Here is a 27,816-nt window from a genome sequence, read left to right on the forward strand (position 1 = left end):
TTGCCATGATAACGCATTCCAGTTGAAACGCATCAACCAATGAGGAGTCGGAGAATGTTCCAAACCGACCAATAGAACGCGCCTTGCGGGAGATTTAAATTGGTTGTACGGAAGCAGCAGGGCAGAGCGTTCGCTGGTTTGAGAGTGAGAGAGATAGCAGTATACCGGCGCCATCATAATCATCATGTCTCTCCGCGTCACCCGGGTGAGGTCTCCTTCTCTGCCCCGTTCTGTACCGTCTGTGTCTGCCTACTGGCACGGAGCGACCTGTGTGGAGGAGGGGGTGCTGGCCCGTCTCTGTGGTGCTTAATCTGGATGAGTGTGGTCTCTCTCCCCCTGGATGCTGAGTGAGGCTGGTGTATATACTGCAAGTTGCATGCGTTTTTCTCTTTTCCTTATGCTTTCTTCTTAATCCCTGAGCCAGCCACCCGTGAATGGGTTAACACCTTAGCTGAGGTGTTTGTGTTGAGAGCCTTTCTTCCTTCTGTCTCTGCCAGTCTGCATGCTCCCTGTGATGATTCCCCAATAGGAATGCTCCTTGGGATGGGCATTGTGGATCAGTCTGACTGATGCATTGACTTCATCCTGGAGACATGGTGTAACAGTCGACATACTGAAGACCACCCGGTGTAAGCATAGTATTGATCTAGAAATCATGATGGTGGCTGCATGTTCGTGTTTCCTCTCTAATGACTTTCTGTGTGGCCTTTCTTCCTATGTACTGAGATGCATGGAAATAAAATGAGTACTATTAAAGATCAGTGTTTAAATGCACTGACAATCTAAAAGCTTGATACAGATTCTCTAATTGGCCATTGCTTACTGCTGGCTGGGATGGTAGTAAAGGTGGGTCTGGAGGCTCAGCCACTGGGCCTGTGTCACATGGCTATGCTAATAGCCAGACAGTTTGTGTGCACTCACCAGGGAGACTGAGCCCACCCTAGTGATGGAAATCAGAAGCTCACCATCAAAACTGGCCAAAGATCATCATGCCTCGGTATACATCTTTTTTTAGGGCCTACTCCCCTCCATGCTCTCAGAGCCATGCTGCTTGTGCAGCATGCAGTAAACCTTAATGTGTGGGGCCTTGAACAATATCTGTGGTGTTGGTAGCCAAATGTGCATGGAAATAATTCTTGTACTGTAGACGGTTATCTACAGTCCACTTCACCACCCATGCCTTGTATAGTAGTCCTGTTTAAGATGCTGCAGTAATAAGAGCCCTTTGCTGCTCACAGTGATGTAGGGGGGAACCAGTTGTCGCTGCAATGAGTGAATGAAATGTCATTGGTGAAGCAGAGTAATATGGGCTGGCAGTGGTAAAAAAAAAGCTGAAGCTGGGTGGTCTCATTTAGATACCTAGATATCACTTTATTTAAACCTGTGTAGTTTTGCTGCATCTCCTCATTGAGATTACCCTAGTGATAAGATAATGGATATTGTAATGTTTGTGCCAACACATCTGGGAACCTGATTGTAGATGGTGACTTCATTATTCTTCTTGCAGAACATGCTGTCAAATGCTGAGAATACAAAAACTGAAGCCTTTGGCAAAAAGGCTGTGGCCAAGCCAGGACTGCGGCCCCGCATGGCCCTGGGCGATATCGGAAACAAGGTTGACCCGAAGGTGCCTGTGAAGAAGGTAATTCTGTCGCCAGTAATCAGTGTCTTAAATGCCCTCATATCTGCCTGTATCTGACTAATTCTGTCTCCTAGGAACTAAAACCTGCTCTGAAGGTTGTTAAAAAGGCCAAAGCAACGGAGAAGGTTCCAGAGCCAAAAAAGGTGAAAGAGGAAAAGGTCTGCACCAAACCTGCTGAGGTAATGTACTCTGGGGATCTAATTCTATGGTCACAGCTGGCCATATTTGCAGGAAATTTCTGTCGGGCAATGGTTATCCTTCTGTGAAATGGTTCAATGCCTTCCACCTACTGTCATTCCTGGTCCATTGTGGATCTGACTGCACTGGGCACAAGGTTTAAATGAGACCTTACTGCAGAGCTCTGAAGATTTAGAGGAGTTACACCATGGGAGAGCAGTGCAGGGAACCATGCATCCCAGCAGTTTTCCTTCTATGCCATGCTAAAACTGGAGCAGTGCATGCTTGGATGATTAGTTCCATGGCATATGGAGTGCCACACATGGCCTGCCCCTAGGCTATACACTAAAACTAGACTGAACACTTAACTTGACAGACATGCCAGCATGACCTAAACTTGGTCAATATCCGGCGATTTTATACACTAGAACTAATTAAACTTGACAAGTCCAGAGGGAAATAGTCACCAGTCTGAGGCAGAATATTTGTCTGTCTTTTTGCACGGTGGGTGATACTAGAAAATATTCAAGAGCCACTAATTGGTGCTAACAGCATAAGTCGTCTGCAAGCTAATTGTCATTAATTCATGCACTCTCTTCAGAGGCTTAAAGTATAGATTACTGTTTCATTGAAGAAAATCTAATTGACCTGCACTCCTTGCTATCTCCGCTCTCCTCTGGATGGGCTTTTCTGCTGCTCTGGCAGGAAATTGGGGACTGAGCACACTTGCCCTCTCCCCAAGTGCAGCTTTTTGCCCAGTTGCCCATTTGTAGTACAAAAGAGTATTGGACATGCTAATGCCTAACAATTAAAATGATTGCATATTCACTGAATAGTATTTTAGTATCTCAATACTAAAATATAGGCCCTCTATAGAATACGGCAGCTGGGTTAAATGTTGTAACATCAGGTTATTGCCACAGTAGGGTCTACATTCCTTTAAAGAGGGGGGGGGGGGGGATTTCTTTGGAGAGAACCAGTAGGTGTTTTGCAGTTATCCATGGAGTTCTGGTGGCAGCAAGGTAACCCAAAAGGTGATCAGTGAACACTGGTGCTAACTACAGCCATGGTCCTGCACCTTGGTGATGTGGTTAAGGTTTCTGTCCTCTTTAAATTGCAGTAAAGTATTTAATATCTTAAGATGCATCTTGCATACCTACACCACTGGTAATCACTTAACACCTTCTAAATATGGTCTTCATTAAATAGTTGGAACCCAGCTCCCCTGCGCCAATGGAGACCTCTGGGTGCGTCCCAGATGAGCTGTGCCAGGCTTTCTCTGATGTCCTTATCCATGTGAAGGATGTGGATGCTGATGATGTTGGGAACCCCATGTTATGCAGTGAATATGTGAAGGACATCTACTGCTATCTGAGGAGCCTAGAGGTGAGACTTTAACATGTATACCAGGCAGTCCTAGCATGCATCTTGTACCTTCAGCTGTAGGTTTTATTTTAAGTTAAGCATAAAGAACTTTGCTTTAGTACACAGTAATTGTGGCTTTCTCTTACGTCCTAACTCCGTAAGGACCATGGGGATAGACGGGCTCCGCAGGAGACATGGGCACTTTAAGAAAGACTTTAGGTATGGGTGTGCACTGGCTCCTCCCTCTATGCCCCTCCAGACCTCAGTTTACTACTGTGCCCAGAGGAGACTGGGTGCTTTTAAGAGAGCTCTCCTGAGCTTTCTGACAAAGTATATTTGTAAAGGCCCGTACTCACCAGCCGATGCGGGAGAGATGTGTGCTGAGCGAGCCGCTCAGCACAGCGTGATGTGTGCTGAGCATGCGGGGGGAGCCGCTCATTTCACCCAGCGGGTGAAATGAGCAACCTGCTAGATTGGCATGCCGTGCAGGCCAATCTAGCACCAGCAATAGCGATGCATGGGGCTGCGCATCGCTATCGCTGTGGGGGCTACACACTGAGCGATCAGGCTTAAAATCTAAGCCATCTAGTCAGGCTGCTTAGATTTTAAGCAGCGATCACTCCATGAGTACCCCCCCTTTAGGTTTTTTATTTTCAGGGAGCCTGCTGGCAACAGACTCCCTGCATCGAGGGACTGAGGGGAGAGAAGCAGACCTACTTCTGTGAGTTTCAAGGCTCTGCTTCTTAGGCTACTGGACACCATTAGCTCCAGAGGGAGTCAGAACACAGGTCTCACCCTGGAGTTCGTCCCAGAGCTGCGCCGCCGTCCTCCTCACAGAGCCGGAAGAAGGGGAACTGGTCCCCGAAACGTTGATTTCACTTTTCTCTATCGTCCTAGTGGATGCTGGGGTTCCTGAAAGGACCATGGGGAATAGCGGCTCCGCAGGAGACGGGGCACAAAAAGTAAAGCTTTTCCAGATCAGGTGGTGTGCACTGGCTCCTCCCCCTATGACCCTCCTCCAGACTCCAGTTAGATTTTTGTGCCCGGCCGAGAAGGGTGCAATCTAGGTGGCTCTCCTAAAGAGCTGCTTAGAAAAAGTTTAGCTTAGGTTTTTTATTTTACAGTGAGTCCTGCTGGCAACAGGATCACTGCAACAAGGGACTGAGGGGAGAAGAAGTGAACTCACCTGCGTGCAGGATGGATTGGCTTCTTGGCTACTGGACATCAGCTCCAGAGGGACGATCACAGGTACAGCCTGGATGGTCACCGGAGCCGCGCCGCCGGCCCCCTTGCAGATGCTGAAGTCAGAAGAGGTCCAGAATCGGCGGCTGAAGACTCCTGCAGTCTTCTAAAGGTAGCGCACAGCACTGCAGCTGTGCGCCATTTTCCTCTCAGCACACTTCACACGCAGTCACTGAGGGTGCAGGGCGCTGGGGGGGGGCGCCCTGGGAGGCAAATGTAACCTATATAAAGGCTAAAAATACCTCACATATAGCCCCCAGAGGCTATATGGAGATATTTAACCCCTGCCTGGATTCACTAAATAGCGGGAGACGAGCCCGCCGGAAAAGGGGCGGGGCCTATCTCCTCAGCACACGGCGCCATTTCCTCTCACAGCTCCGCTGGTCAGGACGGCTCCCAGGTCTCTCCCCTGCACTGCACTACAGAAACAGGGTAAAACAGAGAGGGGGGGCAAATTTATGGCGATATTTTGATATATATAAAGCAGCTTATTATAAGGCTATCCCTGTTATATATAGCGCTTTTGGTGTGTGCTGGCAAACTCTCCCTCTGTCTCCCCAAAGGGCTAGTGGGTCCTGTCTTCGTTAGGAGCATTCCCTGTGTGTCTGCTGTGTGTCGGTACGTGTGTGTCGACATGTATGAGGACGATATTGGTGTGGAGGCGGAGCAATTGCCAAATATGAGGATGTCACCCCCTAGGGAGTCGACACCAGAATGGATGCCTTTATTTATGGAACTACGGGATAGTGTCAACACGCTAAAGCAGTCGTTTGACGACATGAGACGGCCGGACAATCAATTAGTGCCTGTCCAGGCGACTCAAACACCGTCAGGGGCTGTGAAACGCCCTTTGCCTCAGTCGGTCGACACAGACCCAGACACAGGCACTGACTCCAGTGGTGACGGTGACGAATCAACCGTATTTTCCAGTAGGGCCACACGTTATATGATTTTGGCAATGAAGGAGGCGTTACATTTAGCTGATACTACAGGTACCACTAAACAGGGTATTATGTGGGGTGTGAAAACTACCTATAGTTTTTCCTGAATCAGAAGAATTAAATGACGTGTGTAATGAAGCGTGGGTTGCCCCTGATAAAAAGCTGATAATTTCAAAGAAATTATTGGCATTATACCCTTTCCCGCCAGAGGTTAGGGAGCGCTGGGAAACACCTCCTAGGGTGGACAAGGCGCTAACACGCTTATCTAAACAAGTGGCGTTACCCTCTCCTGAGACGGCCGCACTTAAAGATCCATCAGATAGGAGGATGGAAAATATCCAAAAAAGTATATACACACATGCAGGTGTTATACTACGACCAGCTATAGCGACTGCCTGGATGTGCAGTGCTGGGGTAGTTTGGTCAGAGTCCCTGATTGAAAATATTGATACCCTGGACAGGGACAATATTTTACTGTCGTTAGAACAAATAAAGGATGCATTTCTTTATATGCGTGATGCACAGAGGGATATCTGCACACTGGCATCACGGGTAAGTGCTAGGTCCATTTCGGCCAGAAGAGCTTTATGGACGCGACAGTGGACAGGCGATGCGGATTCAAAACGACATATGGAAGTTTTGCCGTATAAAGGGGAGGAGTTATTTGGAGTCGGTCTATCAGATTTGGTGGCCACGGCTACAGCCGGGAAATCCACCTTTCTACCTCAAGTCACTCCCCAACAGAAAAAGGCACCGACTTTTCAACCGCAGCCCTTTCGTTCCTTTAAAAATAAGAGAGCAAAGGGCTATTCATATCTGCCACGAGGCAGAGGTCGAGGGAAGAGACAGCAACAGGCAGCTCCTTCCCAGGAACAGAAGCCTTCCCCGACTTCTACAAAAGCCTCAGCATGACGCTGGGGCTTCTCAAGCGGACTCGGGGACGGTGGGTGGTCGTCTCAAATTACAGCGCGCAGTGGGCTCACTCGCAGGTAGATCCCTGGATCCTGCAGATAATATCTCAGGGGTACAGGTTGGAATTAGAGACAGATCCACCTCGCCGTTTCCTGAAGTCTGCTTTACCAACGTCCCCCTCCGAAAGGGAGACGGTTTTGGAAGCCATTCACAAGCTGTACTCTCAGCAGGTGATAATCAAGGTACCTCTTCTACAACAAGGGAAGGGGTATTATTCCACTCTTATTGTGGTACCGAAGCCGGATGGCTCGGTAAGGCCTATTCTAAATCTGAAGTCCTTGAACCTGTACATAAAGAAGTTCAAGATGGAGTCACTCAGAGCAGTGATAGCGAACCTGGAAGAGGGGGACTTTATGGTATCCTTGGACATCAAGGATGCGTATCTCCACGTTCCAATTTACCCCTCACACCAGGGGTACCTCAGGTTCGTTGTACAAAACTGTCACTATCAGTTTCAGACGCTGCCGTTCGGATTGTCCACGGCACCTCGGGTCTTTACAAAGGTAATGGCCGAGATGATGATTCTTCTTCGAAGAAAAGGCATATTAATTATCCCATACTTGGACGATCTCCTAATAAGGGCAAGGTCCAGAGAACAGCTAGAGATGGGATTAGCACTGTCGCAAGAAGTGCTAAAACAGCACGGGTGGATTCTGAATATTCCAAAATCCCAGTTAATGCCGACAACTCGTCTGCTGTTCCTAGGGATGATTCTGGACACGGTTCAGAAAAAGGTTTTTCTCCCGGAGGAAAAAGCCAAGGAGTTATCCGAGCTTGTCAGGAACCTCCTAAAACCAGGTAAGGTGTCTGTACATCAATGCACAAGAGTCCTGGGAAAAATGGTGGCTTCTTACGAAGCAATTCCATTCGGCAGATTCCACGCAAGAATTTTCCAAAGGGATCTGTTGGACAAATGGTCAGGGTCGCATCTTCAGATGCACCTGCGGATAACCCTGTCTCCAAGGACAAGGGTGTCTCTTCTGTGGTGGTTGCAGAGTGCTCATCTATTGGAGGGCCGCAGATTCGGCATACAGGATTGGATCCTGGTGACCACGGACGCCAGCCTGAGAGGCTGGGGAGCAGTCACACAAGGAAGAAACTTCCAGGGAGTATGGACGAGCCTGGAAACGTCTCTTCACATAAACATTCTGGAACTAAGAGCAATATACAATGCTCTAAGCCAGGCAGAACCTCTGCTTCAGGGAAAACCGGTGTTGATCCAGTCGGACAACATCACGGCAGTCGCCCATGTGAACAGACAGGGCGGCACAAGAAGCAGGAGTGCAATGGCAGAAGCTGCAAGGATTCTTCGCTGGGCAGAGAATCATGTGATAGCACTGTCAGCAGTGTTCATCCCGGGAGTGGACAACTGGGAAGCAGACTTCCTCAGCAGACACGATCTTCACCCGGGAGAGTGGGGACTTCATCCAGAAGTCTTCCACTTGCTGGTAACCCGTTGGGAAAGACCAATGGTGGACATGATGGCGTCTCGCCTCAACAAAAAACTGGACAGGTATTGCGCCAGGTCAAGAGATCCGCAGGCAATAGCTGTGGACGCGCTGGTAACGCCTTGGGTGTACCAGTCGGTGTATGTGTTTCCTCCTCTGCCTCTCATACCAAAAGTATTGAGAATTATACGGCAAAGAGGCGTAAGGACGATACTAGTGGTTCCGGATTGGCCAAGAAAGACTTGGTACCCGGAACTTCAAGAGATGATCACGGAAGATCCGTGGCCTCTACCTCTAAGGAGGGACTTGCTTCAGCAGGGTCCCTGTCTGTTTCAAGACTTACCGCGGCTGCGTTTGACGGCATGGCGGTTGAACGCCGGATCCTAAAGGAAAAAGGCATGCCGGAAGAAGTCATTCCTACTTTGATTAAAGCAAGGAAGGAAGTAACCGTGCAACATTATCACCGAATTTGGCGAAAATATGTTGCGTGGTGCGAAGATCGGAGTGCTCCGACGGAGGAATTTCAACTGGGTCGATTCCTACATTTCCTGCAATCAGGATTGTCTATGGGTCTCAAATTGGGATCTATTAAGGTTCAAATTTCGGCCCTGTCGATTTTCTTTCAAAAAGAATTGGCTTCAGTCCCTGAAGTCCAGACCTTTGTTAAGGGAGTGCTACATATACAGCCTCCTGTGGTGCCTCCAGTGGCACCGTGGGATCTCAATGTGGTTTTGGACTTTCTAAAATCTCATTGGTTTGAACCACTAAAGAAGGTGGATTTGAAATATCTCACATGGAAAGTGACCATGCTTCTAGCCCTGGCTTCGGCCAGGAGTGTCAGAACTGGCAGCTTTATCTTACAAAAGCCCATATCTGATTTTCCATTCGGACAGGGCAGAACTGCGGACTCGTCCGCATTTTCTCCCTAAGGTGGTGTCAGCATTTCATCTGAACCAGCCTATTGTAGTGCCTGCGGCTACAAGTGACTTGGAGGACTCCAAGTTACTGGACGTTGTCAGAGCATTAAAAATATATATTGCAAGGACAGCTGGAGTCAGAATCTGACTCGTTGTTTATATTGTATGCACCCAACAAGATGGGTGCTCCTGCGTCTAAGCAGACGATTGCTCGTTGGATCTGTAGCACAATCCAACTTGCACATTCTGTGGCAGGCCTGCCACAGCCTAAATCTGTAAAGGCCCACTCCACAAGGAAGGTGGGCTCATCTTGGGCGGCTGCCCGAGGGGTCTCGGCATTACAACTTTGCCGAGCAGCTACGTGGTCAGGGGAGAACACGTTTGTAAAATTTTACAAATTTGATACTCTGGCTAAGGAGGACCTGGAGTTCTCTCATTCGGTGCTGCAGAGTCATCCGCACTCTCCCGCCCGTTTGGGAGCTTTGGTATAATCCCCATGGTCCTTTCAGGAACCCCAGCATCCACTAGGACGATAGAGAAAATAAGATTTTACTTACCGATAAATCTATTTCTCGGAGTCCGTAGTGGATGCTGGGCGCCCATCTCAAGTGCGGATTATCTGCAATAATTGTACATAGTTATTGTTAACTAATTCGGGTTATTGTTGAAGGAAGCCATCTTTCAGAGGCTCCGCTGTTATCATACTGTTAACTGGGTTTAGATCACAAGTTGTACGGTGTGATTGGTGTGGCTGGTATGAGTCTTACCCGGGATTCAAAATCCTCCCTTATTGTGTACGCTCGTCCGGGCACAGTACCTAACTGGAGTCTGGAGGAGGGTCATAGGGGGAGGAGCCAGTGCACACCACCTGATCTGGAAAAGCTTTACTTTTTGTGCCCTGTCTCCTGCGGAGCCGCTATTCCCCATGGTCCTTTCAGGAACCCCAGCATCCACTACGGACTCCGAGAAATAGATTTATCGGTAAGTAAAATCTTATTTTTCTCAATACACATTTATTGCAGTCTCCGAGTGCCGCCTCGTTTTTCAATAGTTGTCTATACCGGAGGGAGACCCCCGGCAGGGGAGGGCACCGGAGCAAGACTTATCCCGCAGTGGATAAGGAGAGTGCTGGGTTAACTGCCCAGGTGTGTGTATATGTATATATACGGATTCTGACTCCAGTGTCTACTACGATGATGCAAAGTTGCAGCCAAAATTGGCAAAATGTATTCGATATATATGATTATTGCAATAAAAGATCTTTTGCATATCACAGAAGAACCCCCTGTCCCTGACATGAGGGTACACACGTATAAGGGAAAGAAACCTGAGGTAACCTTTCCCCCCCTCACATGAGTTGAACGAATTATATAAAAAAGCTTGGGAATCTCCAGACAAAAAACTGCAGATTCCCAAAAGGATTCTTATGGCGTATCCTTTCCTGGCAACGGACAGGATACGGTGGGAATCCTCCCCTAGGGTGGATAAAGCATTGACACGCTTATCCAAAAATGTAGCGCTACCATCCCAAGATACGGCTACCCTCAAGGATCCTGCGGACCGCAAGCAGGAGGTTACCTTGAAGTCCATTTACACACATTCTGGTGCCTTACTCAGACCGGCGATTGCGTCGGCCTGGGTTTGTAGCGCGGTAGCAGCATGGACGGATACCTTATCAGCTGAAATTGAGACCCTAGATAAGGATACCATTTTATTGATCCTAGGGCATATAAAAGATGCGGTACTATATATGAGATGCTCAAAGAGACATTAGTCTACTGGGTTCTAGAATCAACGCTATGTTGATTTCTGCTAGACGAGTCCTATGGACCCGGCAATGGACAGGTGATGCCGACTCAAAAAGGCATATGGAGGTTTTACCTTACAGGGGTGAGGAATTGTTTGGGGAATGTCTCTCGGACCTGGTCTCCACAGCTACAGCTGGTAAATCAAATTTTTTTGCCTTATATTCCCTCACAGCCTAAGAAAGCGCCACATTATCAAATGCAGTCCTTTCGATCACAGAGAAACAAAGTACGAGGTGCGTCCTTTCTTGCCAGAGGTAAGGGCAGAAGAAAAAAGCTGCACAACACAGCTAGTTCCCAGGAACATAAGTCCTCCCCGGCCTCTACAAAATCCACCACATGACGCTGGGGCTCCGCTAAAGGAGTCTGCCCCACTGGGGGCACGTCTTTGAGTTTTCAGCCACATCTGGGTTCACTCGCAGGTGGATCCCTGGGCAATAGAAATTGTTTCTCAGGGTTACAAGCTGGAATTCGAAGAGGTGCGTCCTCGTCGGTTTTTCAAATCTGCCCTACCATCTTCTCCCCAGGAAAGGGAGATAGTGTTAAATACAATTCACAAATTGTATCTTCAACAGGTGGTGGTCAAGGTTCCCCTGCTCCAACAAGGAAGGGGATATTACTCAACCCTGTTTGTAGTCCCGAAACCGGATGGTTCGGTCGGACCCATATTAAATTTAAAATCCCTGAACCTATACTTGAAAAGGTTCAAGATGGAATTGCTAAGAGCGGTCATCGCCAGCCTGGAAGGGGGGGATTTTATGGTATCTCTGGACATAAAGGATGCATACCTTCATGTTCCCATTTATCCACCTCATCAGGCGTACCTAAGATTTGCGGTACTGGATTGTCATTACCAATTTCAGACGTTGCCGTTTGGTCTCTCCACGGCCCCGAGAATTTTCACTAAGGTTATGGCGGAAATGATGGTGCTCCTGCGAAAGCAAGGTGTCACAATTATCTTGTACTTGGACGATCTCCTCATAAAAGCGAGATCAAGAGAGCAGTTGCTGAACAGCGTATCACTTTCACTGAAGGTGTTACAGCAACACGGCTGGATTCTCAATATCCCCAAGTCGTAGTTGGTTCCTACGACTCGTCTGACTTTCTTGGGCATGATTCTGGATACGGACCAGAAAAGGGTATATCTTCCGATTAGAAAAGGCCCAGGAACTCATGACTCTGGTCTGGAACCTATTAAAACCAAAACAGGTGTCAGTGCATCACTGCACTCGAGTCCTGGGAAAGATGGTGGCATCATACGAGGCCATTCCCTTCGGCAGGTTCCATGCGAGGATCTTCCAATGGGACCTACTGGACAAGTGGTCCGGGTCACATCTACAAATTTATCAGTTGATCACCCTGTCCCCCAGGGCCAGGGTATCTCTCCTGTGGTGGCTGCAGAGTGCTCAACTTCTAGAAGGCCGCAGGTTCGGCATTCAGGACTGGATCCTGGTGACCACGGATGCGAGCCTCCGAGGTTGGGGAGCAGTCACACAGGGAAGAAATTTCCAAGGTCTTTGGTCAAGTCAGGAGACTTGTTTTCACATCAACATCTTGGAACTAAGGGCCATATACAACGCCTTACGGCAAGCGGAGACCTTACTTCGCGACCAACCAGTTCTGATCCAGTCAGACAACGTCACCGCAGTAGCTCATGTAAATCGCCAAGGCGGCACAAGGAGCAGAGCGGCGATGGCGGAAGCCACCAGAATTCTTCGCTGGGTGGAGAATCATGTAAGCGCAGTGTTCATTCCGGGAGTGGACAACTGGGAAGCAGACTTCCTCAGCAGACACGACCTGCATCCAGGAGAGTGGGGACTTCATCAGGAAGTTTTCGCACAGATTGCAAGTCGGTGGGGAACTGCCCCAGATAGACATGATGGCGTCCCACCTCAACAAAAAGCTACAGAGGTATTGCGCCAGGTCAAGAGACCCTCAGGCAGTAGCTGTAGACGCCCTAGTGACACCGTGGGTGTTCCGGTCGGTCTATATTTCCTCCTCTTCCTCTCATACCCAAGGTGTTGAATAGTAAGAAAAAGAGTGAGAACAATCCTCATTGTTCCAGATTGGCCACGAAGGACCTGGTATCCGGATCTGCAGGAAATGCTCACAGAAGATCCGTGGCCTCTTCCTCTAAGACAGGACCTGTTGCAACAGGGGCCCTGTCTGTTCCAAGACTTGCTGCGTTTGACGGCATGGCGGTTGAACGCCGGATCCTAGCAGAAAAGGGTATTTTGGATGAGGTCATTCCTATGCTGATAAAGGCTAGGAAGGACGTGACATCTAAACATTATCACCGTATATGGCGGAAATATGTTTCTTGGTGTGAGGCCAGGAATGCTCCTACTGAAGAATTCCATCTGGGCCGCTTCCTTCACTTCCTACAAACTGGAGTGAATTTGGGCCTGAAAGTAGGCTCTATTAAGGTTCAGATTTCAGCCTTATCCATTTTCTTTCAAAAGGAATTGGCCTCTCTCCCTGAATTACAAACGTTTGTGAAGGGAGTACTGCATATTCAGCCTCCTTTTGTACCTCCGGTGGCACCTTGGGACCTTAATGTGGTGGTAAGTTTCCTTAAGTCACACTGGTTTGAACCACTTAAAACGGTGGAGTTGAAATATCTCACTTGGAAGGTGGTCATGTTATTAGCCTTGGCTTCGGCTAGGCGACTGTCGGAATTAGCGGCTTTATCACATAAAAGCCCCTATCTGGTTTTCCATATGGATATTGCGGACCCGTCCTCAATTCCTGCCAAAAGGGGTCTCATCCTTTTCATATGAACCAACCTATTGTGGTGCCTGTGGCTACGCGTGACTTGGAGGATTCAGAGTCCCTTGATGTGGTCAGGACTTTGAAAATTTACATGGCCAGAACGGGTAGAGTCAGAAAAACAGAAGCACTGTTTGTCCTGTATGCAGCCAATAAGATTGGCGCCCCTGCTTCAAAGCAAACTATTGCTCGCTGGATCTAACACGATTCAGCAGGCACATTCTACAGCGGGATTGCCGTTACCTAAATCGGTCAAGGCCTATTCCACTAGGACGGTGGGCTCTCCTTGGGCGGCTGCCCAAGGGGTCTCGGCACTACAGCTGTGCCGCGCTGCTACTTGGTCGGGTTCAAACACCTTTGCAAAGTTCTATAAGTTTGATACCCTGGCTGAGGTGGACCTTGTGTGTTCAATCGTTGCTGCAGAGTCATCCGCACTCTCCTGCCCGTTTGGGAACTTTGGTATAATCCCCATGGTCCTTACGGAGTCCCCAGCATCCTCTAGGACGTAAGATTTACCGGTAGGTTTAAAATTTCTCTAACGTCCTAGTGGATGCTGGGGACTCCGAAAGGACCATGGGGAATAGCGGCTCCGCAGGAGACTGGGCACAAAGTAAAAGCTTTAGGACTAGCTGGTGTGCACTGGCTCCTCCCCCTATGACCCTCCTCCAAGCCTCGGTTAGATTTTGTGCCCGAACGAGAAGGGTGCAATCTAGGTGGCTCTCCTGAGCTGCTTAGAGTAAAAGTTTAAATAGGTTTTTTATTTTCAGTGAGACCTGCTGGCAACAGGCTCACTGCATCGAGGGACTTAGGGGAGAGAAACTAACTCACCTGCGTGCAGAGTGGATTTGGTTTCTTAGGCTACTGGACATTAGCTCCAGAGGGACGATCACAGGCCCAGCCATGGATGGGTCCCGGAGCCGCGCCGCCGGCCCCCTTACAGATGCTGAAGCAAGAAGAGGTCCATAAATCGGCGGCAGAAGACTTTCCTGTCTTCATAAGGTAGCGCACAGCACTGCAGCTGTGTGCCATTGCTCTCAGCACACTTCACACTCCGGTCACTGAGGGTGCAGGACGCTGGGGGGGGGGGCGTCCTGGGAAGCAATGAATTTACCTTAGTTGGCGAAAAATACATCACATATAGCTCCTGGGCTATATGGATGTATTTAACCCCTGCCAGTTTTCCAGTAAAAAGCGGGAGAAGAGCCCGCCGTGAAGGGGGCGGGGCCTATCTCAGCACACGGCGCCATTTTTCCCACACAGCTCCGCTGGTAGGAAGGCTCCCAGAATCTCCCCTGCAACTACAGAAACAGGGTAAAAAAGAGAGGGGGGCACTTATTTGGCAAAATAACAGATATAAGCAGCTATAAGGGATAGACAATTATTGTAAGGTTGTCCCTATACATATATAGCGCTCTGGTGTGTGCTGGCAAACTCTCCCTCTGTCTCCCCAAAGGGCTAAGTGGGTCCTGTCCTCTATCAGAGCATTCCCTGTGTGTGTGCTGGGTGTCGGTACGTGTGTGTCGACATGTATGAGGAGGAAAATGATGTGGAGGCGGAGCAGAGTGTCTGTAACAGTGATGTCACCCCCTAGGGGGTCGACACCTGAGTGGATGTACTGTTGAAAATTACGTGACAGTGTCAGCTCTATATAAAAAAACAGTGGTTGACATGAGACAGCCAGCTACTCAGCTTGTGCCTGTCCAGACGTCTCATAGGCCGTCAGGCAGATGGCAGATACAGACGCCGACACGGATACTGACTCCTGTGTCGACGGTGAAGAGACAACCGTGATTTCCAGTAGGGCCACACGTTACATGATTGAGACAATGGAAAATGTTTTATACATTTCTGATAATACGAGTACCACCAAAAAAGGGGTATTATGTTCGGTGAGGGAAAAACTACCTGTAGTTTTCCTGAATCTGAGAAATAAAATGTGTGATGCGTGGGTTTCCCCCCGATAACAATTAATAATTTCTTAAGTATTGGCTGCATACCCTTTCCCGCCAGAGGTTAGGATGCATTGGGAAACACCCCCTAGGGGGGGATAAGGCGCTCACACGCTTGTAAGAACAAGGGCTCTACCCTCTCATGAGATGGCCGCCCTTAAGGATCCTGCTGATAGAAAGCAGGAGGGTATCCAAAAAAAGGTATTTACACACATACTGGTGTTATACTGCGACCAGCTATCGCCTCAGCCTGGAGGTGCAGTGCTGGGTTGGCATGGTCGGATTCCCTGACTGGAAATATTGATATCCTAGATAAGGACAGTATATTATTGCCTATAGAGCATTTAAAAGATGCATTTCTATATATGCATGATGCACAGCGGAATAATTGCCGACTGGCATCAAGTATAAGTGCGTTGTCCAATTCTACCAGTAAAATGGTCAGGTGATGCGGATTCCAAACGCCATTTGGAAGTATTGCCTTTGAAAGGGGACATTTGGGGTCGGTCTCTTAGACCTGGTGGCCACGGCAACAGCTGGGAAATCCACGTTTGTACCCCAGGTCGCCTCTCAAAATAAGACGCCGTATTATCAGGCGCAGTCCTTTGTTGGCAAGCGGACAAAAGGTTCCTCTTTTCTGCTCGTGACCGAGGGAGAGGAAAAAGGCTGCAGAGATCAGCCAGTTCCCAGGAACAGAAACCCTTTCCAGCCTCTGCCAAGCCCTCAGTATGACGCTAGGGCTTTACAAGTTCAGGCACGGTGGGGGCCCGTTCTCAATGAATTTCAGTGCGCAGTGGGCTCACTCGCAAGTAGACCCCTGGATCCTTCAGGTAATATCTCAGGGGTACATATTGGAATTCGAGACATCTCCCCCTCGCCGTTTCCAAAAGTCGACTTTACCGACGTCTCCCTCTGACAGGGAGGCAGTTTTGGAAGCCATTCACAAGCTGTATTCCCAGCAGGTGATAATCAAGGTACCCCTCCTGCAACAGGGAACGGGGTATTATTCCACACTATTGTGGTACCGAAGCCAGACGGCTCGGTGAGACCGATTCTAAATCTAAAATCTTTGAACACTTACATACAGAGGTTCAAATTCAAGATTGAGTCACTCAGAGCAGTGATTGCGAACCTGGAAGAAGGGGACTACATGATGTCTTGGGACATCAAGGATGCTTACCTTCATGTCAAAATTTACCCTTCTCACCAAGGGTACCTCAGGTTTATGGTACAGAACTGTCACTATCAGTTCAGACGCTGCCGTAGGGATGGTCCACGGCACCCCGGGTCTTTACCAAGGTAATGGCCGAAATGATGATGTTCCTTCGAAGGAAGGGAATTTTAGTTATCCCTTACTTGGACGATTCCCTGATAAGGGTAAGATCCAGGGAACAGTTGGAGGTCGGTGTAGCACTATCTCAGATAGTGTTGCGGCAGCACGATTGGATTCTCAATTCCAAAATCGCAGCTGGTTCCGTCGACGTGTCTTCTGTTCCTAGGGATGATCCTGGACACAGTCCAGAAAAAGGTGTTTCTCCCGGAGGAGAAAGCCAGGGAGTTATCCGAGCTAGTCAGGAACCTCCTCAAACCGAGCCAAGTCTCAGTGCATCAATGCACAAGGGTTCTGGGTAAAATGGGGGCTTCCTACGAAGCAATCCCATTCGGCAGATTCCACGCAAGAACTTTCCAGTGGGACCTGCTGGAAAATGGTCCGGGTCGCATCTTCAGATGCATCAGCGGATAACCCTGTCACCAAGGACAAGGGTGTCCCTCCTGTGGTGGTTGCAGAGTGCTCATCTTCTAGAGGGCCGCAGATTCGGCATTCAGGACTGGGTCCTGGTAACCACGGATGCCAGCCTGCAAGGCTGGGGAGCAGTCACACAGGGAAGGAATATCCAGGACTTATGGTCAAGCCTGGAGACATCACTTCACATAAATATCCTGAAGCTAAGGGACATTTACAATGCTCTAAGCTTAGCAAGACCTTTGCTTCAAGGACAGCCGGTGTTGATCCAGTCTGACAACATCACGGCAGTCACCCACGTAAACAGACAGGGTGGCACAAGAAGCAGAAGGGCAATGACAGAAGCTGCAAGGATTCTTCGCTGGGCGGAAAATCATGGGATAGCATTGTCAGCAGTATTCATTCCGGGAGTGGACAACTGGGAAGCAGATTTCCTCAGCATGACCTCCACCCGGGGGGAGTGGGGACTTCACCCAGAAGTCTTCCACAGGATTATAAACCGTTGGGAAAAACTCGACAGGTATTGCGCCAGGTCCAGGGACCCTCAGGCAATAGCTGTAGACGCTCTGGTATGTGTTTCCTCCTCTGCCTCTCATACCCAAGGTACTGAGATTGATAAGATGGTGAGGAGTAAGCACTATATTCGTGGCTCCAGATTGGCCAAGAAGGACTTGGTAACCGGAACTTCAAGAGATGCTCACGGAGGATCCGTGGCCTCTACCTCTAAGAAGGGACCTGCTCCAGCAAGAACCCTGTCTGTTCCAAGACTTACCGCAGCTGCGTTTGACGGCATGGCGGTTGAACGCCGGATCCTGAAGGAAAAAGGGCATTCCGGATGAAGTCATCCCTATCCTGATCAAAGCCAGGAAGGATGTAACCGCAAAAACATTATCACCGCAATTGGCGAAAATATGTTGCGTGGTGCGAGGCCAGTAAGGCCCGACGGTGGAAATTCGACTGGGTCGATTCCTACATTTCCTGCAAACAGGAGTGTCTATGGGCCTGAAATTGGGGTCCATTAAGGTTCAAATTTCGGCCCTGTCAATTTTCTTCCAAAAAGAACTAGCTTCAGTCCCTGAAGTTCAGACGTTTGTAAAAGGGGTACTGCATATACAGCCTCCTTTTGTGCCTCCAGTGGCACTTGGGATCTCAATGTAGTTTTTTTTTTTTTTTTTTTTTTTTTTTTTGGATTCCAAAAGTCACATTGGTTTGAACCACTTAAATCTGTGGAGTTAAAATATCTCACATGGAAAGTGGTCATGCTGTTGGCCCTGGCCTGGGCCAGGCGCGTGTCAGAATTGGCGGCTTTATCCTGTAAAAGCCCTTATCTGATTTTCCATTCGGACAGGGCGGAATTGAGGACTCATCCTCAATTTCTCCCTAAGGTGTTTTCGGCATTTCACTTAAACCAACCTATTGTGGTGCCTGCGGCTACTAGGGACTTGGAGGATTCCAAGTTGCTGGACGGAGTCAGGGCCCTGAAAATATGTTTCCAGGACGGCTGGAGTCAGAAAATCTGACTCGCTGTTTATCCTGTATGCACACAACAAGCTGGGTGCTCCTGCTTCTAAGCAGACGATTGCTCGTTGGATTTTGTAGTACAATTCAGCTTGCACATTCTGTGGCAGGCCTGCCACAGCCAAAATCTGTAAAAGCCCATTCCACACGGAAAGTGGGCTCATCTTGGGCGGCTGCCCGAGGGGTCTCGGCTTTACAACTTTGCCTAGCAGCTACTTGGTCAGGGGCAAACACGTTTGCTAAATTCTACAAATTTGATACCCTGGCTGAGGAGGACCTGGAGTTCTCTCATTCGGTGCTGCAGAGTCATCCGCACTCTCCCGCCCGTTTGGGAGCTTTGGTATAATCCCCATGGTCCTTTTGGAGTCCCCAGCATCCACTAGGACATTAGAGAAAATAAGAATTTACTTACCGATAATTCTATTTCTCATAGTCCGTAGTGGATGCTGGGCGCCCATCCCAAGTGCGGATTGTCTGCATTACTTGTACATAGTTATTGTTACAAAAATCGGGTTATTGTTGTTGTGAGCCATCTTTTCAGAGGCTCCTTCTGTTATCATGCTGTTAACTGGGTTCAGATCACAAGTTGTACGGTGTGGCTGGTAATGAGTCTTACCCGGGATTCAAAATCCTTCCTTATTGTGTACACTCGTCCGGGCACAGTATCCTAACTGAGGCTTGGAGGAGGGTCATAGGGGGAGGAGCCAGTGCACACCAGCTAGTCCTAAAGCTTTTACTTTGTGCCCAGTCTCCTGCGGAGCCGCTATTCCCCATGGTCCTTTCGGAGTCCCCAGCATCCACTACGGACTATGAGAAATAGAATTATCGGTAAGTAAATTCTTATTTTTTCTCATAGTCCGTAGAGGATGCTGGGCGCCCGTCCCAAGTGCGGACTACTTCTGCGAGATTTGTGTATAGTTATTGCTTACATAAGGGTTGTTATAGTTTTCATCGGTCTTGGACTGATGCTATGTTTCTCTCACGTCCTTGAGGATGCTGGGACTCCGTAAGGACCATGGGGAATAGACTGGCTCCGCAGGAGATAGGGCACTTAAAGAAAGCTCTGGATTCTAGGTGTGCACTGGCTCCTCCCTCTATGCCCCTCCTCCAGACTTCAGTTTTACACTGTGCCCAGAGCAAGATGGGTGTACTGCAGAGGGCTCTCCAGAGTTCTCTGCCTGAAAGCATTTTTGTTTGGATTTTTCTTTCTACTTTTTACTACTTTTTCACAGGGAGCACTGCTGGCAACAGGCTCCCTACATCGAGGGAGAGAGGAGCAGACCACCTTGTCAAAGATAGGCTCTGCTTCCTCGGCTACTAAACACCATTAGCTCCAGAGGGGGTGAATGCAGGTTCTTACTGGGCGTCCACCCCCGGAGCCGCGCCGCCGTTCTCCTCAGAGCCAGAAGTACAGAAGTCAGAAGACGTCTCAGGCGGCAGAAGCCTTCAGCTTCACTGAGGTAACGCACAGCACTGCAGCTGTGCGTCATTGCTCCCATACACCTCACACACTCCGGTCACTGTAAGGGTGCAGGGCGCAGGGGGGGGCGCCCTGGGCAACAATATAAACCTCTGCATGGCAAAAAGACTATATACATGTACAGGTGGGCTCTGTACATGTATATAAAAAAGCCCCCGCCATATTTTACTAGGTTTGAGTGGGACAGAAGCCCGCCGCCGAGGGGGCGGGGCTTCTCCCTCAGCACTCACCAGCGCCATTTTCTCTCCACAGCACTGCTGAGGAAGCTCCCCAGACTCTCCCCTGCTTGCACACGGTGAAAGGGTGCTTAAAAGGGAGGGGGGGGGGGGGGGGGGGGCACATAATTGGCGGTATACATATTACACAGCGCTGCTGGGGTAAAACATTTTGTGTTGGTCTCCAGGGTTGTTGCGCTGGGGTGTGTGCTGGCATACTCTGTCTCTCCAAAGGGTCTTGACAGGGATACGGTTTTCAGAAAAGGGGTTCCCTGTGTGTGTGGTGTCGGTATGAGGGTCGACATGTTTGACGAGGAAGGCTCGCTTACTGTGGAGGGGGAGTGCTTGAATGTCAGGTCGCTGTCGGCAACGCCGACACCGGAATGGGTGGATATGCTGAATGTCTTGAATGCAAATGTCAATCTATTGCATAAAAGGTTAGACAAGGCAGAAGCTAGGGATCAGTCAGGTACCCAGTCCATGCCTGTCCCTGTGGCGCCAGGCCCGTCGGGGTCTCAGAAGCACACCATATCCCAGATTGATGACACGGATACTGACTCTAGTGTCGACTATGAAGATGCAAAATTACAGCCGAAGGTGGCAAAAGGTATTCGGTACATGATTATGGCCATTAAAGAGGTTTTGCATATTACTGAGGAACCCCCTGTCCCTGACACGAGGGTACACATGTATAAAGAGAAAAAGCCTGAAATCACTTTTCCATCATTTGAATTAAGTGAATTGTGCAAAAAGGCTTGGGACTCTCCAGATAGGAGTCCACAAGTTCCCAAAAGGATTATGGCGTATCCTTTTCCACAAACTGATAGGATACGCTGGGAATCTTTACCAAAAGTGGACAAGGCGCTGACACGCTTGTCCAAAAAAGGTGGCACTGCCTTCTCAGGATACGGCTTCCCTCAAGGAACCGGCCGATCGCAGGCAGGAAATTACCTTGAAGCACATTTACACTCACTCCGGTACTATTGCTAGACCGGCTATGGCGTCGGCCTGGGTTTGTAGTGCGGTTGTGGCATGGGCAGATTCCTTATCTGCGGAGATTGACACCTTGGATAGGGATGCCATTCAAATGACCATAGAGCATATCAGAGATGCTGCCTTGTATATGAGAGATGCTCAGACATTTGTTTGTTAAGCTCCAGAATAAATGCTGTGTCTATTTCTGCTAGGCGACTCCTGTGGACCCGGCAGTGGACGGGAGATGCCGATTCTAAGCGGCACATGGAGTCCTTGCCGTACAAGGGGGAGGAGTTGTTTGGAGACGGCCTCTCGGACCTTGTCGCTACGGCTGGTAAGTCGAATTTCTTACCTTATGTCCCCCCCCCCCCCCCGCAGCCTACTAAGAAGGCACCTCATTATCAAATGCAGTCCTTTCGTTCCAATAAAAACAAGAAGGTGCGGGGATCGTCCTTTGTTACCAGAGGAAAAGGCAGGGGAAAGAAGCTGCACACAGCTAGTTCCCAAGAGCAGAAGTCCTCCCCTGCGTCTGCAAAGTCCACCGCATGACGCTGGGGCTTCCCGGGGGGAGGCAGATCTGGTGGGGGCTCGTCTTCGGTTTTTCAGCCACGTCTGGGTTCAATCGCAGGTGGATCCCTGGGCAGTAGAGATTGTTGCTCAGGGATACAGGCTAGAATTCAAAGACTTGCCTCCTCGCCGGTTTTTCAATTTGGCTCTGCCGACTTCCCCGTCAGAGGGAGTCTGTGTTGACAGCAATACAAAAATTGTATGTTCAACAGGTGATTGTCACAGTTCCTCATCTCCAGCAGGGAGAGGGATATTATTCAACCCTGTTTGTGGTCCCGAAACCGGACGGTTCGGTCAGGCCCATTTTAAACCTGAAATCTCTGAACTTGTACTTGAAAAGGTTCAAGTTCAAAATGGAATCACTCCGGGCGGTCATCGCCAGCCTGGAGGGGGGGGGATTGAATGGTGTCCCTGGACATAAAGGATGCATACCTTCATGTTCCAATATTCCTCTAAGGCAGGACCTGCTGCAGGACGGGCCCTGTCTGTTCGAAGACTTGCTGCGTTTGACGGCATGGCGGTTGAACGCCGGATCCTAGCGGAAAGGAATTCCGGAGGAAGTCATTCCTACCCTGATCAAGGCTAGGAAAGACGTGACGTTGAAACATTATCACTGTATATGGCGGAAATATGTTTCTTGGTGTGAGGCCAGAGCTGCTCTTACGGAGGAGTTCCATTTGGGCCGTCTACTTCACTTTCTTCAAACAGGAGTGACCTTGGGCCTAAAATTAGGGTCCATAAAGGTCCAGATTTCGGCCTTATTCATTTTCTTTCAAAGAGAATTAGCCTCTCTTCCTGAGGTACACTTTTGTGAAGGGAGTACTGCATATTCAGCCTCCCTTTGTGGCGCCTTGGGATCTTAACGTGGTGTTACGTTTCCTCAAGTCACATTGGTTTGAACCACTTAAAACTGTGGAGTTGAAATACCTCACGTGGAAAGTGGTCATGTTGTTGGCTTCGGCGAGACGTGTTTCAGAATTGGTGGCTTTATCGCATAAAAGCCCATACTTGGTTTTTCACGTGGATAGGGCAGAGTTGAGGGCTCGTCCTCACTTTCTGCCAAAAGTGGTCTCATATTTTCATGTGAACCAACCTATTGTCGTGCCTGTGGCTACACGGGACTTGGAGGATTCTGAGTCCCTGGGTGTAGTCAGGGCTTTGAAGATTTATGTGACCAGAACGGCTCGGATCAGGAAGACTGAAGCTTTTTGTTCTGTATGCGGCCAACAAGGTTGGCGCCCCTGCTTCAAAGTAGACTATTGCTCGCTGGATCTGTAACACTATTCAGCAGGCGCATTCTACGGCAGGATTGCCGTTACCGAAATCGGTTAAGGCCCACTCCACTAGGAAAGTGGGCTCATCTTGGGCGGCTGCCAGAGGGGTCTCTGCATTAGTTGTGCCGAGCAGCTACTTGGTCGGGGACAAACACCTTTGTAAAGTTCTATAAGTTTGATACCCTGGCTGAGGAGGACCTTGTGTTTGCTCAATCGGTGCTGCAGAGTCATCCGCACTCTCCCGCCCGTTTGGGAGCTTTGGTATAATCCCCATGGTCCTTACGGAGTCCCAGCATCCTCAAGGACGTTGGAGAAAATAAGATTTTACTTACCGGTAAATCTATTTCTCGTAGTCCGTAGAGGATGCTTGGCGCCCGTCCCAAGTGCGGACTTCTTCTGCATGACTTGTATATAGTTATTGCTTACATAAGGGTTATGTTATAGGTTTTTGGTGATACCGTGGCTATGTTGTTCATACTGTTAACTGGGTAGTTTATCACAAGTTATACGGCGTGATTGGTGTGGCTGGTATGAATCTCGTCCTTAGATTTACAAAAATCCTTCTTCGCACTGTCCATCTCCTCTGGGCACAGTTTCCCTAACTGAGGTCTGGAGGAGGGGCATAGAGGGAGTAGCCAGTGCACACCCACAATCCAAAGCTTTCTTAAAGTGCCCTATCTCCTGCGGAGCCAGTCTATTCCCCATGGTCCTTACGGAGTCCCAGCATCCTCTACGGACTACGAGAAATAGATTTACCGGTAGGTTTAAAATCTTACTTTCCTGGCTACAGTTGCTGTTGCAGAAGAACCTTGCTGTCCTCCATGACTGATAAAGCTAAACCAGAAGTCTACAAGCTTAAATCCTCTAAGTTGGGAGTTCTGACTAGTTTCCAGTCTCTCCTATTCAGTCAACCTCAATCTGTTGTATAAAATTTTGCCTTTGATGCATGTGGTCCTTTATAGGAAGCCCAGGCGGTGAGGCCAAACTATCTCCAAGGCCAGGAAGTCACAGGCAACATGCGAGCAATCCTGGTAGACTGGCTGGTCCAGGTGCAAATGAAGTTCCGCCTGTTGCAAGAAACTATGTTTATGACTGTTGGGATAATTGACCGCTTCCTGCAGGTAACAGCTGCTCTCTGGGTGGGGGAGGAGTGCATTTACATATCTTTGTCTATGTAACATATAACTACTCTGCAGGAGCACCCAGTTCCCAAAAATCAGCTACAGCTTGTGGGGGTAACAGCCATGTTCCTTGCTGCTAAATATGAAGAGATGTACCCACCAGAGATTGGAGACTTCACCTTTGTGACAGACCACACCTACACAAAAGCTCAAATAAGAGACATGGAAATGAAGATCCTTCGTGTCCTCAAATATGCGATTGGCAGGCCCCTCCCTTTGCACTTCCTCAGGAGGGCTTCCAAAATTGGGGAGGTAATACCCACTTTCAGTAACTGATGTTTCTCTTCAGCCATATTGAAGCTGATAATGCCATGTAGACCTGGGAGCAGATCATTGGACTACATAGAAGTGCCTCTGCTTTAGAAAACTAAGATTCTTAAATGGTGTTAAGTATTTGTTTTGCCAATTTGTAACTAAATGGTAACTATGGAAATGTATGGAAGGTAAGGTCTGTGAGGGACTTGGCACTGGTGTCGGCTAGAGTATAGGAGGGGTGGTATTCAGTTTGCTGGCTGTTGGGATCCTGGCGCACAGTATACCGGCGCTGGAATCCTGACACCCAGCATACTGACAACTTTTCTCCCTCTTGGGGGTCCGCGACCCACCTGGAGGGAGAATAAATAGCGTGGCGTGTGCAGCAAGCCTGCAAGTGGCCAATTTCCGCTAGCCCAGCTGTCTGTATGCTGGTGGTCGGGAACCCTGCCGCTGGCATACCATACTGCACCCTATAGGAGAATTCATTTAGCACTTAATGTCTACAATAGACAAATGTTCCAACTTAATAGGCTGTAAAATCAGAACGATGGCTACTAACTTGTGAAATGTGCCTGCATTTGGTGTGGGTGCTCTTGAAGACTTCATTTATTCCAACAGACAACTATAAAGTATTATAAACATCATCCTTTATATAATACCAATGTATATAGCACTCAACAGTGACTGACCCTTATGACACGGCCCTATGAAGCTTGAGCCAAACATTCTACTATACACCCTAGCATGAGCAGGAATGTGTGCTGCTCCAGGTGCTAGGGAACTAGACACTGCATGCATTGCCACAGTTTAAGCATACACTAGTGGTAAACATCCTACGATGTGTTCTGCAGCAGCTGGAGTGTTGTCTTCACTAGTCGTCTTCAGTGTGTGCCAGTTATCTTGCCTCTTGTATGCTCATTCTCTATGGAGTAATCCTTACATTATTGATTGGAGTGGGTTCTAATGGAACATCATACATGTGACTTATTTATAAGCTTCAATCTTTCTCAGGTTACTGCGGAGCAGCACAGTTTGGCAAAGTATCTGATGGAACTGGTCATAGTGGACTATGAGATGGTGCATTTCCCTCCTTCCCAAATTGCAGCTGCAGCTTCCTGCTTGTCATTCAAAGTCTTCAATGCTGGTGAATGGGTGAGTCTGTGTGTGTAACACTGGAACTACTGTTGCTGCAAATATGCAGGTGACATCGAAGCTTAAAATCCTTGTGTCTTCAGACTCCAACACTGCAGCATTACACCGCTTACTCTGAAGACCAGCTAATCCCAGTCATGCAACAAATGGCCAAGAATGTGGTGAAAGTGAACAAAGGACTCTCCAAACACATGGTAACTAAGAGGCTCATGTTACTGGTTGTGACCAATGATGCATTGATAGGGGGGGTGGGGGGGTGTTCTGGGGGTTTGCAGGAGTTGATGGTAATCAGATGACTTGGCTAATACCCGAAATATTAAGTCTCTTGTTTAAGGCACTTTCCTGTTTAAACCCAGTAATGTTGAGTACCAGTAACACATTAGTGGAGACATCCTGCTATGTACTAAAGAACTGTGCAGATGTTGTAATTATTTGAGTGTGCTAGATCAGTGGTTCTCAACCTTTCTCCTCAAGTACCACCAACAGTACATGTTTTCCAGGTCACCTAGCAGTTGAACAGGTGTTTTCAATACTCATTGACACATTTTAAAAGACCCACAGGTGGAGCAAATTATTTCACTTGCAATCCTGTGAGGAGACCTGGAAAACATACTGTTGGGGTACTTGAGAACCACTGTGCTACATAAATTATGGCTATAATCTGGCTACTATATGCAAGGCTTTCCTAATGCTGTCCTTCTGAACTGTTGGTGTACCTTGGTTTTAAGGATATCCATGATTGTGCACAGATTATATAATCAAACTGAGGGAGGTATCGAAGTCACCTGTGTTAAGCTGGCTGGCTATCATTTAAAACCTGGACTGTTGGGTTTCTTGTCGGAAATTTAGCAACCGCTACTACAGGAATCTCTGATGCAATGGAGCGTCACTGTTGGGTTATTTTAATATACAATGTAAATGGTGGCATTAAATAGCGCCATTTATTGGCACGATTTAATACCACCATTTACATTATTGGCACGACTTAATACCACCATTTACATTGTATACTTGTTTTTCTGGTCTGACAACACCAGAAAGTATTGTGTTGCTGCCTTTTTGTTGTCCAGCGCAGAGTTGTATTCTCCTTTTCTTGGGTTATTTTAATATGTTCATTCTTTCTATAGACTGTGAAGAATAAGTATGCGAGCAGCAAGCAGATGAAGATCAGCACTATACCACAGCTGAGGTCTGAAATCATGGCAGAGATGGCCCGGACTGTCCTTTCATAGAAGAACCAACACCCTGTATAGACTGTTAATTTTAAGATTTTTGTGCATTTGTAAATAGTTGTTTTAATAAACTTTGTTTTTATCGCTCTAATTTCCCGTTGACTGTTGTATGTACAATCAGTAGCTCCCTCAGGCTGATATTACAGACATCTCAATGCGGCTAATGGGCACTCGTCAATGCACAAAGCCTGTGGTGCTGGGGGAGTCTGCCTTGTAGAACTAAATTGATGCAGTACTGCTGGATTGTCATTTTGCTTCTTGTAGTGCATTCTGGTGTCGGACTATAGAGAATTTGGTTATGTTGGGGAGATGCCTAGTCTATTCAATGTAAATTTCTCTAACGTCCTAGTGGATGCTGGGGACTCCGAAAGGACCATGGGGAATAGCGGCTCCGCAGGAGACTGGGCACAAAGTAAAAGCTTTAGGACTAGCTGGTGTGCACTGGCTCCTCCCCCTATGACCCTCCTCCAAGCCTCAGTTAAGATTTTGTGCCCGAACGAGAAGGGTGCAATCTAGGTGGCTCTCCTGAGCTGCTTAGAGTAAAAGTTTAAATAGGTTTTTTATTTTCAGTGAGACCTGCTGGCAACAGGCTCACTGCATCGAGGGACTAAGGGGAGAAGAAGCGAACTCACCTGCGTGCAGAGTGGATTGGGCTTCTTAGGCTACTGGACATTAGCTCCAGAGGGACGATCACAGGCCCAGCCATGGATGGGTCCCGGAGCCGCGCCGCCGGCCCCCTTACAGATGCTGAAGCAAGAAGAGGTCCATAAATCGGCGGCAGAAGACTTTCCTGTCTTCATAAGGTAGCGCACAGCACTGCAGCTGTGCGCCATTGCTCTCAGCACACTTCACACTTCGGTCACTGAGGGTGCAGGGTGCTGGGGGGGGGGCGCCCTGGGAAGCAATGAATTTACCTTATTTGGCAAAAAATACATCACATATAGCTCCTGGGCTATATGGATATATTTAACCCCTGCCAGTTTTCCAGAAAAAAGC

General features: G+C 48.5%; 1 protein-coding gene across 1 annotated transcript; it reads left to right on the top strand.

Moving 5' to 3' along the window:
* The first annotated feature begins 96 nt into the window (after positions 1-96).
* LOC134957554 (G2/mitotic-specific cyclin-B1) lies at positions 97-26,911 on the top strand. The gene is made up of 9 exons (XM_063939538.1): positions 97-205; positions 1,508-1,642; positions 1,717-1,821; positions 3,029-3,205; positions 23,963-24,121; positions 24,197-24,433; positions 25,448-25,588; positions 25,672-25,782; positions 26,716-26,911. Exons 1-9 carry the CDS (start codon positions 185-187, stop codon positions 26,818-26,820), a joined length of 1,191 nt encoding a protein of 396 aa, XP_063795608.1. The 5' UTR covers positions 97-184; the 3' UTR covers positions 26,821-26,911.
* Positions 26,912-27,816: the final 905 nt, after the last annotated feature.

Source organism: Pseudophryne corroboree, chromosome 9 (assembly GCF_028390025.1).
Source record: "Pseudophryne corroboree isolate aPseCor3 chromosome 9, aPseCor3.hap2, whole genome shotgun sequence".
Lineage (NCBI taxonomy): Eukaryota > Metazoa > Chordata > Amphibia > Anura > Myobatrachidae > Pseudophryne > Pseudophryne corroboree.

What these genes read in the sequence shown, in the direction of transcription:
- LOC134957554 (XM_063939538.1), top strand. Translation starts at nt 185, where the DNA reads ATGTCTCTCCGCGTCACCCGG. An exon ending in TCTGCACCAAACCTGCTGAG is followed by an intron (nt 1,822 to 3,028) that starts GTAATGTACTCT and finishes TTCATTAAATAG; the next exon opens with TTGGAACCCAGCTCCCCTGC. An exon ending in AAGGACTCTCCAAACACATG is followed by an intron (nt 25,783 to 26,715) that starts GTAACTAAGAGG and finishes TTCTTTCTATAG; the next exon opens with ACTGTGAAGAATAAGTATGC.